The 17,611-nt window shown below is 32.6% G+C and overlaps 1 protein-coding gene across 12 annotated transcripts in view; it reads right to left on the bottom strand.

Annotated features, from left to right (window-relative positions):
• Positions 1 to 17,611, bottom strand: part of RICTOR (RPTOR independent companion of MTOR complex 2) — a 112,114-nt gene that overhangs the window by 54,732 nt on the left and 39,771 nt on the right. For all 12 annotated transcript variants that reach the window (XM_023625711.2, XM_023625713.2, XM_023625712.2 and 9 more), the window contains 4 exons: positions 12,280 to 12,344; positions 11,019 to 11,150; positions 5,612 to 5,675; positions 549 to 675 (listed from right to left, as the gene is read on the bottom strand). In XM_023625711.2, the coding sequence (XP_023481479.1) occupies positions 549 to 675; positions 5,612 to 5,675; positions 11,019 to 11,150; positions 12,280 to 12,344 (388 nt within the window). The remainder of the gene's footprint in view (positions 1 to 548; positions 676 to 5,611; positions 5,676 to 11,018; positions 11,151 to 12,279; positions 12,345 to 17,611) is intronic.

Genomic DNA, 17,611 nt, shown 5'->3' with positions numbered 1-17,611 from the left:
CCTATCATATTTGCTACATTTATTTTTCCTTTGTTTTTTCTGGTACTATATGTTTTCTCGTCTCTTTATAATAAAATCTATAGCTGCTAAAATCTCTGATTTCTTTTGATAATTCAAAACTCCTCTTCCTTACAATGATCAGATAAATTTTTTTCCCCATTTTTTCTCCATTTAACTCTTTAATCCTTTTGCATTTAGAATTCTTTTTTTACATATGGTGGGTTATTTGTTAACCCACTTCAAGATAGCATAGCATGGTTAACTAACATCTGAGAGAAGCAGACTTTAAGACATTTTATTCTAATTACTGGAATTTGGACAATTCCTATACACTAAATTTCATGATAAGTAAAACTTTAAAATTTATAGAATTTTAATGTCACTTTGAAATTATTTGTTAAGTACCAAGTCCTCTACTTCCCTATCAAAAATGTCCTACTTTTTCATATCTTTGTACCAATAAGTAAAGAATTCATTTATTAAAGGCATTAAGAAATGTTATATACTTTCTTTAAAATACATTTTTATTACATGAATAAAATTCTTACCTAGTTCACAGATAATGGCAATGCATGCTCGAACCATTCTGTCTCTTTCTTGAAGTCCATCATTTCCAACTGCTATTAATGAGTTGGCCACAGAGCTAGGAAACAAGGAAGCATTCACAGTAATCATCTGTAACAGAGAGGAATCAGAAAAAGAAGTTACTTACTTCATAATATATTTTTAAAATTTATTTTGTTCAGACAGATGTTTTAAGACCACAGAATACTTCTAAGATCAAAGTATCAATTTTAATCTCCTGCTTCATATAAACAGTTCAAAGGATTAATACTGCAATTGATGCAATAAATGTTAATTATCACTGCTATGGAAAAATGTGTTGGCTTTTTTCCCCTAATAGTCCAGACCATAAATTAGTTGACCAAAAAGATGAAATGTTTCTGAGACTAACCTCTTCCAGAACAGGAACTATATTTTAAACAACTTTTCAGTACCTAGACAAAGTAAATCAGTGATGACAACAGCTGTCAAGATACTCATACGACTATACTATTACATTCCTGACTCCTTCCCCATATACAGTCAGCACCAACTCCTACCAAATTACCTCAACATCCCTACTCTCTCTCCCATCAAACTCACTGATTTGGGCCCTCATTCTTTCTCACTTGGACTGCTGCAATAGATGCCTAATAATCTCCCTATCTCTAACTATCACTTGTTGCTATACCGAAAGGCAAAGTTAATAATCCATAATCTATTTTAAATTTCAACAATCGTGGTGGAAATAGTATGTATCTGGTGATAAAACTTTGGATAAATCTCACTTTAAATGAAAAGCTTAATTGGCAATAAGACATTCAGAATAATGAAAATAAACATCTTCAGTTTGAAAATCAAATAGAAATAAATTATGTAGTTAATTACTGTTTAATAAATAAAGACTATTTGGTAGACGAAGTATTTCAAAATAACAGGTCCCTGAGTGGGAACAGAAGAAAACATTTTCTTCTGTTTGGGTGGTGATAAAATACTGGAGATAATTAATCAGTACTGGATGTTACTGGATTTATAATCCTGTTGAAAAATAAGACTTGTGCTATGAAACAATTAGAGGATGTATTGTAGCTAAATTAAGATATCCAGTCAAGTCCTACAAAGTTCAAAGGAAAGCTCTGTACTTGCCAGAGTAGTTGTAAATGGTTTATGTTGTTTAAGTAGCATGCAATATTACAAAGTTCAACTGAAAGGACAGAATGCTGTTCCACAACCATAAAATAAAGAGATTTCCAATCACTACAGAATCTACAAAAGCTTTCCCATTTGTTTAGTAAACCAAAAATGCTGGAGAAGGAAGGAAGAGAGGAAAGGGGAAAGAAGTACAGGAAACTGATCTTCTTGGGTAAGAAAATTCTAACTTACGATTTTAATACTTACTGGTTTATTATTATGCTTATAAAGAGTTTATTAAAAAATTTCCCAAACAGTAAAATGTACGCAATATATGTCAAAAATATTTTTTTCTTTTCTAGGAAGCCAGGCCAATTGGCTTTCAGAGCTAAATCTGCCTTTAATAAACTACTAGTTTGGCCAAATCAATTCTGTCCATGCCTTAGTTTCCTCATTTGTAAAAGGAGAATGTGTATGACCAGACGATTTCTAGAATTTAAAGTATAAAATTCTACTCTATGAATTGCAAGTACAGTGCTACGGAAAGAACACCTTGTAATTTAAATTTTTACAAAGGAAATTAATCTTTTTATTTTCCAGGGAAATATATGCAAAGAAATTCTTAAATTCTGTGTAAATCAGAGAATGCTTCTTTCATAAATCAATGAGTACTCAATAAGAGAAAAGTCATAGAATTTAGTCTCAATGGATATAAAAGTTTAATCATCTTTTTTTGGGCATGAGAGGAAAAGCATATATAGAACAAATCAAAGATTACAAGTAGATAATAAATTTGCAGAACTGCTATAAAGAAATTAGAGGAACACTGAGTTCTCTAAAGAGACTATCTGCAATTTGAGCTGAGAATGCAAGGTCAATGCAATATAGAAAGGGGTGGAAATGAAAGGAGTGGGAAAGAAGTAGTGATCGTAGTAGTAGTGGAGGGCAGCTTGTCTACATGCATATGAGACAGGTCTTAACTGGCTGGACCAAAAGTGGGCTCTCAATGCCAAAGTAAGCAGGTCGTGCTTAATACCAAAAGGACTCGTGGGCCCATGTAGGTTTGGAAATTTGGAGAACTAGATTCTTGCTCTCGCTTTGCCAACGTCTTGTTGTGTATCAAGGGCAAGTAATTCCCCTAAGTGAATCCCTTTCAACTATAAAAACTCTGTGACATATTAGTCTCTTATTACATGCATAAAGAAATGACATACACAGAAAATGATAGCTTAAATTAGGCAGGTAGTAAAAAGAATTTAAATGGGATAAAGAGTAGCAACACTGAGCAGTGGGAAAATTACATAGAAAATGAGACAGACAAAAAACCAGGAAAGATTGCCTGGATTGGAGAGAGAGGAAAAAAAAAAAAAAAACAGAGAGACACTGAAAAAGAAACAAGCAAACAAACAAACAAAATCTTCCAAATGAATGAGTTACATGAAAGAGAAAAAAAAGTAACATGAGTATTCCTTAATTACAGAGTGGGTTATCCTAAAGCAACAAACATTTTTGTTTTTCTTTTAAAACATAAAAGATTAATACTATTATAGAAAATTTTAAAACATTTTTGAATGCATACAAAACTCCCACAGTGACACAGCAATTATAATATTTATACTAATTTCTACTAGGTCAATTGCCAAGACGTTGTTGGAAAAAAGAAACATGCACTTCGGTTGTTAAAAGTACTAATAAAATTTTAGTTCCTCTGGTCGATAGAGGCCACTGTTTATTCAGCAAGTGTGCTTTCCCTTTAACTCTAACTGCTTATAGCTAAATGAAGGAGGAACCCTGCACCACAACTCCTCCTCTGAGCCCATATCCTAGCACCAGGTACAAGCAATTTTCCTGCTCTTGGATTCACAAATGACTGCCTCAAATTATTCCCTATTTCAGAAGACGACAAAATAAAATAATATTTTTGTTACGGTGTTACTAAATTGTTTTAAGGGTCTGTTTACTAGGTTATTTTGTAAGTTAAATTGTTACTTGTATAAAACATTTTATAAAATTGAAATCAAATATTTAGTAAATAATTCAAAGAAGCTGAATTTAATAGTTTGAATCCATTTGGAGTTACGTTTTCTTCTGAATGCAATTTCTAGCACAGCAATTCTCAAAGTATGGTACAAGAAACTGAGGGTCTTTAGGATATTTTCAGGGATTCTACAAAGTTAAAATGATCTTCATAATAATACAAAGGCATTATTTGTCTTTTTTACCTTTGCTTTTTTGGTGAGGAAGATTGGCCCTGAGCGAACATCTGTTGCCAATCTTCCTCTTTTTTTCCCTCCCCTAAGTCCCAATATAATAGCTGTACATCCCAGTTGTAAGTCCTTCTAGTTCCTCCATGTGGGATACTACCACAGCATGGCTTTATGAATGGTATGTAGATCTGCGCTCAGGATCTGAACCAGCAAACCCCAGGCCGCCAAAGAGGAGTGCACAAACTTAACCACTACACCACTGGGCCAGCCCCTATTTGTCTTCTTTACTCTTGTTCTCTTGCAAGTATATACTGAAGTTTTCCAGAGGCTCCACTGCATACGAATCACAACAAACTGAATGCAGAAGCAAACATGACAATCCAACTATCTTCTATCAAGACAAACATTAAAGAGATTTGCAAAAATCTAAAATAATCCTCACGACTTACTAATTTCCTTTTTGGAAAATATAGTTATTACTATAAAATGCATATTTTTTCCATGTAATGGGTTTGTTATATTTAATATGTTAATATGTATTTTCTCACTTTAAATTCCTAGTATTATAAATATTGACATATATAATTCAAATAACCAAAAAGTTATTCTAGGTTCTTGAGAAACAAATTTTGTTTTCTTATCTTGAATTCTCAAAATCATGGCAGTAGGAAGAACTCTATGAATAAGTAAAAATTACAAATATATTTTTTAAATTTAAATTTGAAGAGTCAAATCACTGCCCCAACATAACAGTTTACCTGTAACAAAAATTTCATAATTTATCTCCCATATTGCTTTTACTAGAATAGCAAACTTCTTTTAAGACAACTCATTCATTTACTTCTTCCTTACTATGCTCACCTGTGGGTACTATTACTAACCACAAGCTAGGCAGTTTGAAGGAAAAGGAAAAAGAGGATACTAACTAATGTATAAACTCAACATTCCACCATTCCAGAGCATGCACTCAATTCAAAGGTGGGGAAAGAGGAGAAGGGCTAAAAAATTTAATTGTTAAATAATTTTAGATGTTTTTACACCATACCAAACATATACTGCATGAGTTTCACAAATACTCTAGAATCAAACATAAAATTCTTAAAGGGCTGTGGCCTAAGCTAGTTAACTCTCAGTTCACTCCTCTGGAATACCTCTACCATTAGGGCACCACATTACATTAAACAATAAAAAATTCCTTGAGGGCCTCTCATTAGAAGCATTATGGATTATCCTTAACACCCTCTCTTGCAGAGTTTAGTTCTTGACCTTTTATCCCAGACAGTGGCATAAAGTGTTTATTGCAACTGCCTATGGACTATATCCAAATTCATTTTCAAAACAACCAGCTTGTAACTATTTGTGACATCCATTTAATTGTACGAACTTCTCTTAATTATATTAACAATTCAGTGAGGAGCAAGTAATCCTTTCTCCAATAACATACCAGAGCAGTAATTTCATTTACATGTCTATTTAAAGGAAGAAATACATCTTTACAATGATCATTTTATAAAAATCACACAGAATAATTACACAAAACATTTAAGTTTATCTCAAAGTTTAATAGATCTACTTAATTCACTGTAATTTTAACAAAGTAAAAATGTTTAATGAGAATTTAGCCACTAAATTTTAATAGAAAGATTTCACAAAACAGTCTAAATCTAAAAATGTACAATACTTAACATGAAAACCATAAATCTGCCTTGACTCTCAGACGTAGCGCGTACCTTTCTGACTAATCGAAGTGCTTGTGTCCTCTCTACCTCGTTGCTCTGCTGTATGTCAATGCACCTAAATAATACACAAAATATTTAATTATTGATAAAAATCTCAGTAAACATTTTTTGCAAAATAATACCACTAGATCAGACCCATCTTTGTAATGTCAATATGGTATTTTAAAATTTTAATAGATGTGATTTTTTAGTACCAGCAGATATTTATTTAGTTAACTTACATATCTCTAGTAATAAATATTTGTTATACTAAAACATTTCAAAACAATTTCATTTAAAACTCAGGAAAGAAAAATATGGTAAATAATTTACAGAATTATATTTGTCTATACAGAAATAATAAACATACTTATAGAGCAAAGTATCAGAAATCTATTGAAAAAATATTCACCTATTTTGATAAAATTCACAGATATTTATAAAAATTGTGAAGGGAAAATATTTTGAGTCTATGTTTTAGTTTGCGATTTTAACCAGGGCCTAAATGTTATTTTGACTAAGTTAAAAGTCTTATGTACTAGCCACAATAATTCTACTTTACCAAAACATAATTTGAAATCAATGCACTTCAAAAGTTAATGTTCAAATATCACTTAACTGATATTTCTCAGCAAAATTTATTAAATTACTCAGTTTCTAAAGAGTCTTTGATTTATATGGCAAAATCATTCACTTTTACTTGTTTAGGCAGTTCACTATTCTAGTCAATATTTTAGACATAGTTCGCTATCCAAAAAGGATTTCTTCTATCTGGATACAATCAATCTAAAGCAATTTTATTAAAATGTAAACAGACACAGAATTCCATTTCTGGCCACAATAGAGGCAACCCTCCTACCAAAAACAACCACAAAGATTGAATAAAATACTTTATAAAGCAAATGTTAAAAGGACAATGAATAATAATCCCTGGAAAGAGAAGCACAAGCTCCACACCCAATCAGGGTTTGTCCCTGGGGGCACATGTCAATCCCTAATTTTAGGGGAAAAGAGTCCTAGCAGAAAACAAAAGTCTTGCTGGACTGGAGAGACAGATTGAACTTTAGGGCAGCCAATACGGCTGGGACTTGAGGGGGAAAATCCCAGAAAGAAGAAAACATAGGGAAGTGAACACAAATCTGCATGCAATCTCCTCTCCAAGGCACTTGCCAATTTCTATGTTGTGCAAAAGCAGAGTTAAAATCCAAGAAACCAGTGTAAAAGCTATGGCCAAGAAGCTAAAGAATTGAGCAGAAATTTCCGCAGGTAAGTAATACTCAAAGAAAGACATCAAGGCTCAAGGTGGGTCAAGGTGAAGAGGTTCTGCTAAACATCTACACTTTTACTTGAGATCCCAAATAGCCACTTCCTAGAGCAAAGGCAAAGCTAAAACCAGACTTTAAGAGAATCAGTTTGATAAGCTAATGTTTCAGAATAAAGCTTAACTCTCTTCAGAGGAAAATAACATGATCCAGAGCCAAAAATTTTTAATATACAATGTTCACAACCAATGAGATAATAATATGATATATATTTTAAAACAAACAAAGAGCCAAGTAACCAAAAACTAAGAAAAGAAAATGAGAATAGAAACAGAACACAGGTGATTCACATATTGGAGTTGTCATAAGAGGGTTATAAATAACTATGATTAATATGCTCAAGAAAATAGAAGGAAAGATGAAGAAATAAAGCAGAGATCTAGAATCTTTAAATAAGAGTAAAATAAATCATAGAAATACGATAACTGAAATTAAAATTTCAAGAGACTGATTTCCTAACAGGATGGAGGAATAAAAGAAAAAGGTCAGGAGAAAGTAACCACATTGAAGCACAAAGATTCACAACAATAAAGGTTGAAAATACAGTGAGCACATCACAGACATGGAGGACAGTGAACAGATCCAACATTGTATAGTTGCAGTAACAGACAAAAGGTGAGAATATAAATAAGAAATCTTTAAAGTAGCCAGAGGAGAAAAAGCCACATCACTTACAAAGAAGCAACAAGAAGAGAGACTACTTATTACTCAACAAGTAAAATTAAAAAAAAAAAAAATCCAGAAAACAATAACTTATTTAAAGCATTGAAAAATGGTAACTGGTCATAAAAATAGCCTTCAAATATGAAGGGAAAATTTAGGCATTTATAGACAAATAAAATGATGAGAGAATTCATCTCCAGTAGACCTGAACTAGAAAAAACAATAAGGGAAATTCATCAAACAGATAGAAAGTGATCCAAGATGAGGAAGGATACTGGAACAGGTAAATAAAGTAGGTAAGTACCAACAGTTACAGTTTAAAACAATAACTGTTCTCTGGACTATCCTCTGGACTATCCTCCGGAGTTACAAATATATGTAGAAATAAAAAATAAAACAATAACACAAAAGGTAGCGGGGAGAAGATATAGTTAAACTCTAAGAGGTTTTCTGCATTGTTCTGGTTCCAATAAAAGTGGTAGACCTTAACATATCAAGGACACATATTGTCACCTCTAGGGCAAGTGCTAAAAGAAGAAAAGACTTTATAACCAAGATGTTAATAGAAGTTGAAAAAAAATTCTTGATTATTTCAAAAAAAAACAAAAAACACAAGAACAAAGAACAGATGTTAAGAGAATCCAAATAGCAAGATAGCAAACAAACTCAAATTTGAGGAAACTAATAGCAAAATGACACTCATAAATACATATAAATAATTACATTAGATAAAGCCCACAGACCATGCATTTAAAAAAACCACTAGACATAGTCTAAATATTCCAATTAGAAGACAAGGATGCTTAAACAAGATTTAAAAAGAAAAACAACATATATGATGTTTACAGGAACGAAACTTACAGGTAAGAACAAAAAAGATAGCGTAAAGGATAGGAAAAGATATACCATGCAAACTCTAAGTAAAAGAAAGTTAGTATAGATATATTAATATCAGATAACACGAACACTCATAAAAGAAGTATTACTAGGAATAAAGAGGGACATTTCATAACTGTAAAAAGATTAACTCAATGTGAAGGTTTAACAATTCTAAATATGAATATAATAACAAAGCTTCAAAATATATAAAAGCAAGAAATGACACAAGAAGGAGGAGAGAATCTGGAGTACTATATGTTAAAGAAATTGAGTCCATTATTTTAAAACTTCCTAAAGAAGAAAACCCCAGGCCCAGACAGATTCACTGGTGAATTTTACTAATCATGCAGGGAAAAAACAATATGCATCTTACAAAAATTCTTCCAGAGCATATAAAAAGAGGGCAACACTTTCCTGGTTGTTTTATAAAGCAAACACACTCTTGATAGCAAAATCAAACAAAGACACCAGAAGAATGGAAAAATATAGGCCAATACCCCTTATGAACATAGCTGTAAAACTCCTACACAAAATATCAGCAAAACAAATTCAGTTATATACAAAAAGGACAAGACATCACAAACAAGTGGTGTTTATTTCAGGCATGCAAACAAGGAATAAAAAGACATCCACTAAAAGCCTACAGCAAATATCATAAATAATGATGAAATACTGAAGACTTTCAACCTGAGTTCAGGAACAAAACAGTGTTGTCCAGCATCACCATTTCTAGGCAGTGCAATATTCTACCCAGTGCAATGAGGCAAGGAAAAACAAGCTATAAGAATTGGAAAGGGAGAAATAAAACAGCCATCATTTGCAATCAATGCTTATGTAATAGAAACTCTAAAATAATCTTAAAAACAATTAGAATTGAAAAGAGAATATATTAGCAAGATCACTAGATAAGGTTAATTTACAAAAAGTTATTTTTCTATATATTAATAGCAAAAAATATGGAAAAGAAAATATTTTAATTACATTAACACTATCATTAAAAATACCTTAGAATAAACATAATATGCGCAAGACCTCTGCACAGAAAATTAAAAAATATTGTTGAGAAAAATTAAAATTCCAAATAAATAAAGGCTTGAAAGATTCAATATTAAGCTGGCAACAAATCCCAAATTAATTTAGACTTTCAACGTAACTACTACTAAATCCCAGAACGTTTTATGAAAATGGACAAACTGATTCTAAAATTCATATGGAAATCCAGAACCCAAAATAGCTAAGAGTCTTGAAGAAGAAAAGTTGGAGGACTTACATGAACAGGTATCAACACTTATTATCAAGCTGCAGTCATTAAAACAGTGAGAAACTGGGGCAAAAACAGACAAACAAACCAACTAAAGAAAACAGAGAATGCAACAATAGATCCCTACTTATCAGTTACCTGATTTACAACAAGTGACACTAATCTAGATGTGAAAGGCAAACCTTTTCAATAAATGCTGTTAATACTTATTGGATATCCATAAAAACAAAAAAGAATCATGACCTGACATGTACTTAAACATATAAAGGAAAAAAACCTTCGGAAGAAAACACAGGATAATATCTTTGAAAGAGAACAAAAGCATTAACTATAAAATAAAAGACTTATAAATTGGATTTTATTAATGAAGAAGAATGAAAAGGCAAGGCAGACTGACTTGGAGAAGATATCTTCAACATGTATACCTGAAAGGAATAATAACCAGAAAACACTGAGAACTCTTACACAACAAGACAGACAGACAATCCCATTTACAAATGAGCCACTAACAAGGAGAATATCCAAACAGTTAACAAGCAAATGAAAGGTGCTTAACATCACTACTCATCAGCGAAATGTCAGTTAAAAGCACAATGAGAACTCACAATGAAAACCACAGGAAAAAGGCAATAATTAAAGACTGAAAATAGCAAGTGCTGATGAGGATGTGGAGACACTGGAACTCTCAAACATTGCTGGTACGAGTATAAATCAGTACAATCACTTTGGAAAACTGTTTGGCAGTATCTATTAAAGCTAAATATACATAAACCTTTTAACTCAGCAATTCCACTACTACATATGTACTTAAGAGAAATGAGTACATATGTCCACCAACAGACCTGTACAAGAATATTCAGGAAAGCTTTATTCAAAATAGTACACTGAAAACAATCCAGAATATCATCACCCAGAATGGAATAAACAAATTGTGGTCTATTCATAACATGAAATACTACCCAGAAATTTTAAAAAACCAACATGGATAAATCTCACAGATAATATTGAGGAAATAAAGACTAACTATGTATACCCCCAATATATGAGGTTCAAGAACAGAAAAAACTAGTCTGCGATGAGAAAAGTCAATAATGTTTACTACTGGTTGAAGACAAAAGGGAACTTGACTGGGATGTTGAAAATGTTCTACACCTTAATTGACATGATAGGGTACTTGGTTGTATATATTTGTAAAAATTATCAGGCTTTTCACTAAAAGTTTTTACACTTTATGGTAGGTATGCTAAAACTTAATACCTAATTTGAAAAACATACACAGCTCTAGGAAAATTACCTAGCTATTAAATAGTCCACTTTCAATTTTAGCACCTTCTGCAGAATACTGGAGTCTTGAATGAGATATCGAAGAGCTCGTAGCCCCGCTGCCCGCACTTCTTTTGCTTCATTCAATAAAGCTAACCGCAAACTGTATGAAAACAAACAAAAAGGAAGTTTTGCTGCATGGGTTTCAAATACACATAAAATTATGGTACCAAATTCTTCCTCAGTTGAAATAAGCAAAACTACTGTCATTTTACACATATAAAAACCATTCACCGTAAGCCACAGAACTTCACTCATGTTGTTATTATTTTTTTGTCAAAGATTGGCACCTGAGTTAACATCTGTTGCCAATCTTGTTGGGTTTTCTTTTTCTTTTCTTCTTCTCCCCAAAGCCCCCCAGAACATACTTGTATATTCTAGCTGTGGGGTCTTCTGGCTGTGTTAAGTGGGACGCCACCTCAGCATGGCCTGATGAGTGGTGCCATGTCCACACTCAGGATCCTAACGGGCGACACCCTGGGTCACAGAAGTGGAGCGTGCGACCTTAACCACTTGGCCATGGGGCCAGCCCCACGTTGGTATTTTTTAACCTGCGCCTCCTTGGTACATTCTTACGAATCAAGAAAATAAGTTTTGTTCTACCTTCTGTAGTCTACTTTATATAAAAAAATGGAAGATTAAATGTCTTTTTCAAGCTGTATCACATATGCCCTACAATCTATTCCCGTCTTTCTGCACGCCTGCTTCCACTCCTCTCAAAGAATCATTGGTTTAAACCAATTAATAAAAATATTTATTAATGACAGTAGGCACAGACCATTTATATCAATTTTAATTCCTAAGCATACCAAAAAGATGGCTATGAAACTATAACATTATGCCTCTATTGGTGGGCTTGAGCACATCAAGTTTGCCATAAGCACATTTTGTCTTAAGTTAGATCTAGAGATAATTGTACAGGTTCTTCTTGTTCTTGAGAATAATATGAGAACTTCTGTGAATTTCAGATTTAATTTAGAAGTTTAAATTGTAGAAGTCCATGTATTTGTCAACATTAGCTTTGGTTCTTTATATTTGATAATTACAAAATATCATTAAGAACAACAGGAAAACAATTTAAAGTATTGGAGATGCTGAATTTTTCTAATGTTTACACTATTTCTATAAAAATCAAATGAGGTGTTATACTATCCTATTTTTATTTTAAAATTACTATAATTGATATTACTAAAATTCAGAAGGGATGAGGGAGGGAACTGAACTATACTTACCAAATTATGATATCCTCATAGTTAAAACCCAATTTTTCTTCACTGTGGCCAATATCACAAAGAAGCTGTCAGAAAAACAAAACAAGTATATGTGTATGTGTTACATATTTTTGCCTATTTACATGCATTACTTTTTTTTGTTGTTTTTGAGGAAGATTAGCCCTGAGTGAACATCTGTGCCCATCTTCCTCTATTTTTATTTGTGGGACACTTGCCACAGCATGGCTGGATAAGCAGTGTGTAGGTCCGCACCCAGGATCTAAACCGGTGAACCCTAGGCCGCCAAAGCACAGCACGTGAACTTAACTGATATGCCACTGGGCCGGACCCTGCATTACTTTTTTAGACTGGAAAAATAAGGTATGTTTTTTCAAATAAAATTTTGAAAAATATATGATTCTACTGTTCAAATATTCAGATTTATTTCTATCATCTTTTTTTATTTCACTTGCCAGTTTTAGATTTCCTTAACCCTCCTTTCTTGCATTTGTTTAAATTAACCAATTATTTTTGATTATTCCACTTTTCCCCTCAACAATTTTACTGTTTTAAAAACTCTTTTAGTAGTTACCATAGATATTTCAACATGCATTGTCGACTTATTGCAGTTTAACAGAAATTACCATGTCCTCAAATTGCTAGACTCTTACAATACTAACTTCCTTTATTCCTCTCATCTTTTAGTTTATTGGTTTTACTACCTCTCTTTTAAGCCTGGAAGACATTACTGTTATTTTTGGTGTTAGTTAATATTTAGTCAGCATCAATTTATATTAACTCCCAAATCCACCTTTTCCATTATTCTTCACTTCAGCAGTAACTTAATGGGATAGTCTTCCTTCTGTCTGAAGAATCCTCACTTTGTTGTTGTTGATTTGTTTTATTGGTGTTTTCATTTGTTTGACTTTTAGGTAAGGTTGCTCGTAACGGGACTTTTGGATTTTGTCTGGAAATGATTTTTCCTTCACTTTTGTTTTTGGAAGATACTTTGCTGGATTTATAGATCTTTAGGTTACCTGTTATATTCTTAAAACAATTTCCAGAAGGCTTCCATTGTTTCTGTTGAGAAGTCCAGTTTCAGACCTACTGTTTGCTGCTTTGAAGGTCATATCCTTTTTCTCAGACTCCTTTCAAAACGTTTTTCTTTGTCTTTGGTTTTTGCCAATCTTACTGTTCAGGTGTGGTTTTCTCTGTATCTCTCCTGGTTAGGGAAAACAGTAATTCCCAAATCTCTGGATTGATACGTTTTATCAGTTTTAGAAAATTCTGTACATTATCTCCATTATTTCTTTGAAATTACTTCTGCCCAATTCTCTCTCTTTCTGGTAATTCAAATGCTAGATCTTTCCATGTATACCACAAGTGTCTAAATGCTCTTCTCTGTTTTCTTCATTCTCTTTGATCTCAGTACTTCAGTTGGACATTTTCTATTTGTCCGTCTTCTGTTATGTCTAGTCTTCTATTATATGTTTCAAGTGAGTTTTTAATTTTAGAAAGTTTTTCCCTTCTTGAATTTCCATTTAATTTTGTACATATCCAATATCATAATGAAAAATCTTCAATTTCACCTATTTTCTTTATAGTTTCATCTATTTTCTTGCGATATTTAAATTTTAAATATTTTTAAATACATATTTTAAATACTTAAAGGGCTTGTTATCTAAATGGAAGTGAATGATGTGGCTCATCTCTGGGTCTGTTACTATTATCTGTTTTTCCTTTTGTTCTAGTCAGGTAGTCCTGTCTTTTGGTGGATCCTGTAATCTTTGTATATAAAAACTTACAGAGATTCCTGATGATGTTATCTTTCTCCAAAGAGGGTTCATCCTTCTCTTTGTTAGGCTACTAGACAATGCTGAGTCCAGATTAAGTTGCTACCTTAAGATTTACTTTACCTCTGGTTTTTCCTTTCCCTCCCTACCCACCACCTTTCAACTGAAAACTTGTTGTTCAGGGGACTAGTCCCAAAAGGATGACATATCTAATTTTTGTCTTGTAAAAACACTACAAGCTCCACTCTGATTTTCAAAGATTTTCTGCTTAGGTTTTTAAGTTTCCCATCCTAGGTAGTCCCAGGATTCAACAAATGTACTGAGGGGAGAATCCCCTTACAGTACTTGGTTTCCCCTAGGTCTCCACCAAAAGCTCTGTGCTTTTTTTTCTGTCTTTCAGCAACAGTACTCTTGGGCCTAAAGTTTGAATCCTTAGTTTCTTGTACACACCCCACATTAGCAAGTATCCCCCAGGGAAAACTTGTTGGAGAAGTAAGCTCACCTACACAAGATTCTCCCTTCTCTGAAGCTCTGGCTCCTACACTTATTGGCTGAGCAGTTTCCTGCTGCCTTCAAAGCACCTTTCCTAGTTGTTTTCATTAAGAACAATGATCTAATACTAGCTGCTTGCATCCTACCTGGATGACTATGTACCATTTTAATCTAGTCTGAGTTTTGAAAACTGACTTTTATCTAAAAGTTACATAAAAGTTTCTTAAGTTATGTATTGAATCTAACTACAATGGATTAAAGAGAAAGTTGATAACTTAATTAGTATTGAAGAATCAGAAGGATTTCCAAGTGCTATTATTCTTCTTCCTCAGCATGAAGTTATGAACATCTCAACCATACAGAATAAACCAACCAAAATGACCAGCACATCTGCCTCCGTGAAAGGAATGGACCCAAGAATGTGCCTTTTGAAATAAAGGCACAACACTATAGCAAAAATCTAACGATGTAGGTTCACTATCCTATTAGTAGGATCCTTGTAAAATTTCCCATCCAATTTCTTCTTTAGAGGCAAAAAAAAAAAAAAAGAGTTATTCCAAATAGAACAGAGTAGGGAATAGGAATAGAGCAGCTCTCAGCTACTGCAATATTTTCATAGCAGGGAAGGAGACTATACAAATGATCACTTTATGTGGTTGGAAAATGCTGTGTAAATAGGTAAATAGGCAAAACAAGCTACAGAGCTTTTGTTCATAGGTCTTTATCCAAAATGGTTGTACTGGTATCCTGATAAAATCCTTAAAATTCTGAAAAATGATAGATAAAGAAGCTTTAGATTTTCAAAGAGTAAGAAAATTTTTTGTTATTTTTACTGTTTTGTTGTACAATGCTGTAAGTACTTAAAAACTGAGAAAGATAAGAATTTTTTATACATAAATATAGATTTAAAATAATAATCTAAGATTTCCTAGGCTTTAAGACAACAGAAGAAAAATTCTACACCTCTAAAAAACTAATTGCATACCTAAAATTAAAAGTTAAATAACATATTAGTCAAAAATATTTGCAAAAATATGACAGGCAAAAGGTTAAGGCCCTATATCACTTTGATAAAGCTGCTGTAACAAATACCACAGATCGGATGGCTTAAAGACAGAAATTTATGTTTTCATGATTCTGGAGGCTACAAATCCAAGATCAAGGTATTTGACAGAGTTTCTTTTTCGTCAAGGCCTCTCTTCTTGGTGTATAGATGGCTATCTTCTATGTCTTCATATGGTCTTTCTTCTGTGTATGTCTGTGTCCTAATCTCCTTTTCTTTATCAGGACACCAGCATTGGATTAAGGACCACCCACATGACCTAATTTCACCTTAATTACCTCTTTAATTACTGGCTCTATCTCCATATACAAACATATTCTGAGGTACTGAGGGTTAAGACTTCAATAAATGAATTTTAGGGAGGCACAATTCAGCCCATAACACTCCACTCTCACCTAGTAAAGTAATACAGGCAGGCCCTTATAACATGAAAGGTCTAAGCAAATTGGGGAAAGACTTTACAGAAGAGGCAAAGAAAATGTATGAAGAATTTACTAAAGAAATAAAATTGATAAATAAACACAATATATTTCCTGTTTCCTTACATCTGAATCAAATACATCGAAAAATGCCACTTCAAATAAAGCTTACCAAATTGGCAAGAAATTGTTTTTTAACATAATTATACCAGATAAGAAAATACACTGCTGATGAGATTATATACTGAAAACATTTTGTAAAATAAATTAGAAAAATGCACCAGGATCAGGACTTACTTTTTGGTGATTTATATTAATAAAATAATCCAAAATGTAAAGTGGGTTCAAGCACAAGATGCTCATGACATTATTTACAATAGTAACGAACTGGAAACAAAATGCTTATAACGGAGGAAACTTATGCAGCTGTTAATGTTATATAATACTTAAACATGAGGAAAAACATGCATAACGTACTGGTAAGTGAAAGAAAAGATTCCAAAAAATACATATTTTTTAAAAAGATATACACTTTTTAAAGACACACTTTTTAAAAAGTCTATACATCAAAATTTCAACATTAAAAATGAAAGTGCAATCATAAGTCATTTATTTTCCTCTCTGTGCTTTTCTGTATTTTATAAATGTTGACAATGAATGTGTATTACTTACATAATCTGAGGGCATTTTTATATAGCTAGTATTTATGAATAGTAACAGAAGTAACATTATTTGACCACTAATCTTGTCAACCCTAATACTGGAATATTTTTGTAAATGCAGCCAACTGAGGCTTAGAGACAGTAATAAGACTTCCCGAGAGCACAAAGCTACTAAGTGGTATAGCCAGAAATCAGTCCAAACCAGTCTGAGTCCGGAGCCCACCATGAAATATCTTACTACAGTTTGCATTAAAATTATTTACTTGGGACAGGGGGCGTGAATTGGATATAAAAAAAAGCATAACTGAACATTACCATCTTACTTCATTTCTCCAGCTTCAAAAGTGATATGAATCAAGAGTCTGGAGAACTGCACTCTGGCTATATACACGTAAAAGGAGTAAGTGAACTTAACTATTATTTTTTCCAGAACAGCTAACTAAAAATACACATACAAAAATTGCCCATTTCAAAGAATTAAAACACAACAAAAACACTACACTTATCACTGCTAAAAATAATTTAGTATTTATTGGAGATTCCCCAGACATTTCAGATTACTAGCATTGTCATTGTATGGTACCATATACTAATAAAAAACAAAAATATGGACTGCTTATTTGCTTGTTACGATTACTTAGAGCTTGGACATATTTTAATTCATAAACTTAATAGAAAAATGAAGCTTGGAATTTGTTTATATCAACATATAAAATATTGTGCTTTTAAAATGAGAAAAATGTTACTTTCTTAAAACAATGATTTATATATACCAACTCAATTTCTAAAATGGCAGTATTTCCATCCTTCTGCTACAGCAGTAATGGAGGTTAACAAAATGAAATGGTGTGAAATCCTAGAAATAAAGTATACAAAGTCTTGTCCTGTCAAGGGCTGGTTTCTCCCCTCAGTGTATACTTGGTT

The sequence above is a fragment of the Equus caballus genome, chromosome 21, assembly GCF_041296265.1.
Source record: "Equus caballus isolate H_3958 breed thoroughbred chromosome 21, TB-T2T, whole genome shotgun sequence".
Lineage (NCBI taxonomy): Eukaryota > Metazoa > Chordata > Mammalia > Perissodactyla > Equidae > Equus > Equus caballus.
Note: the sequence above shows the minus strand (reverse complement) of the source record. Positions and strands in the feature narration are given on the sequence as shown.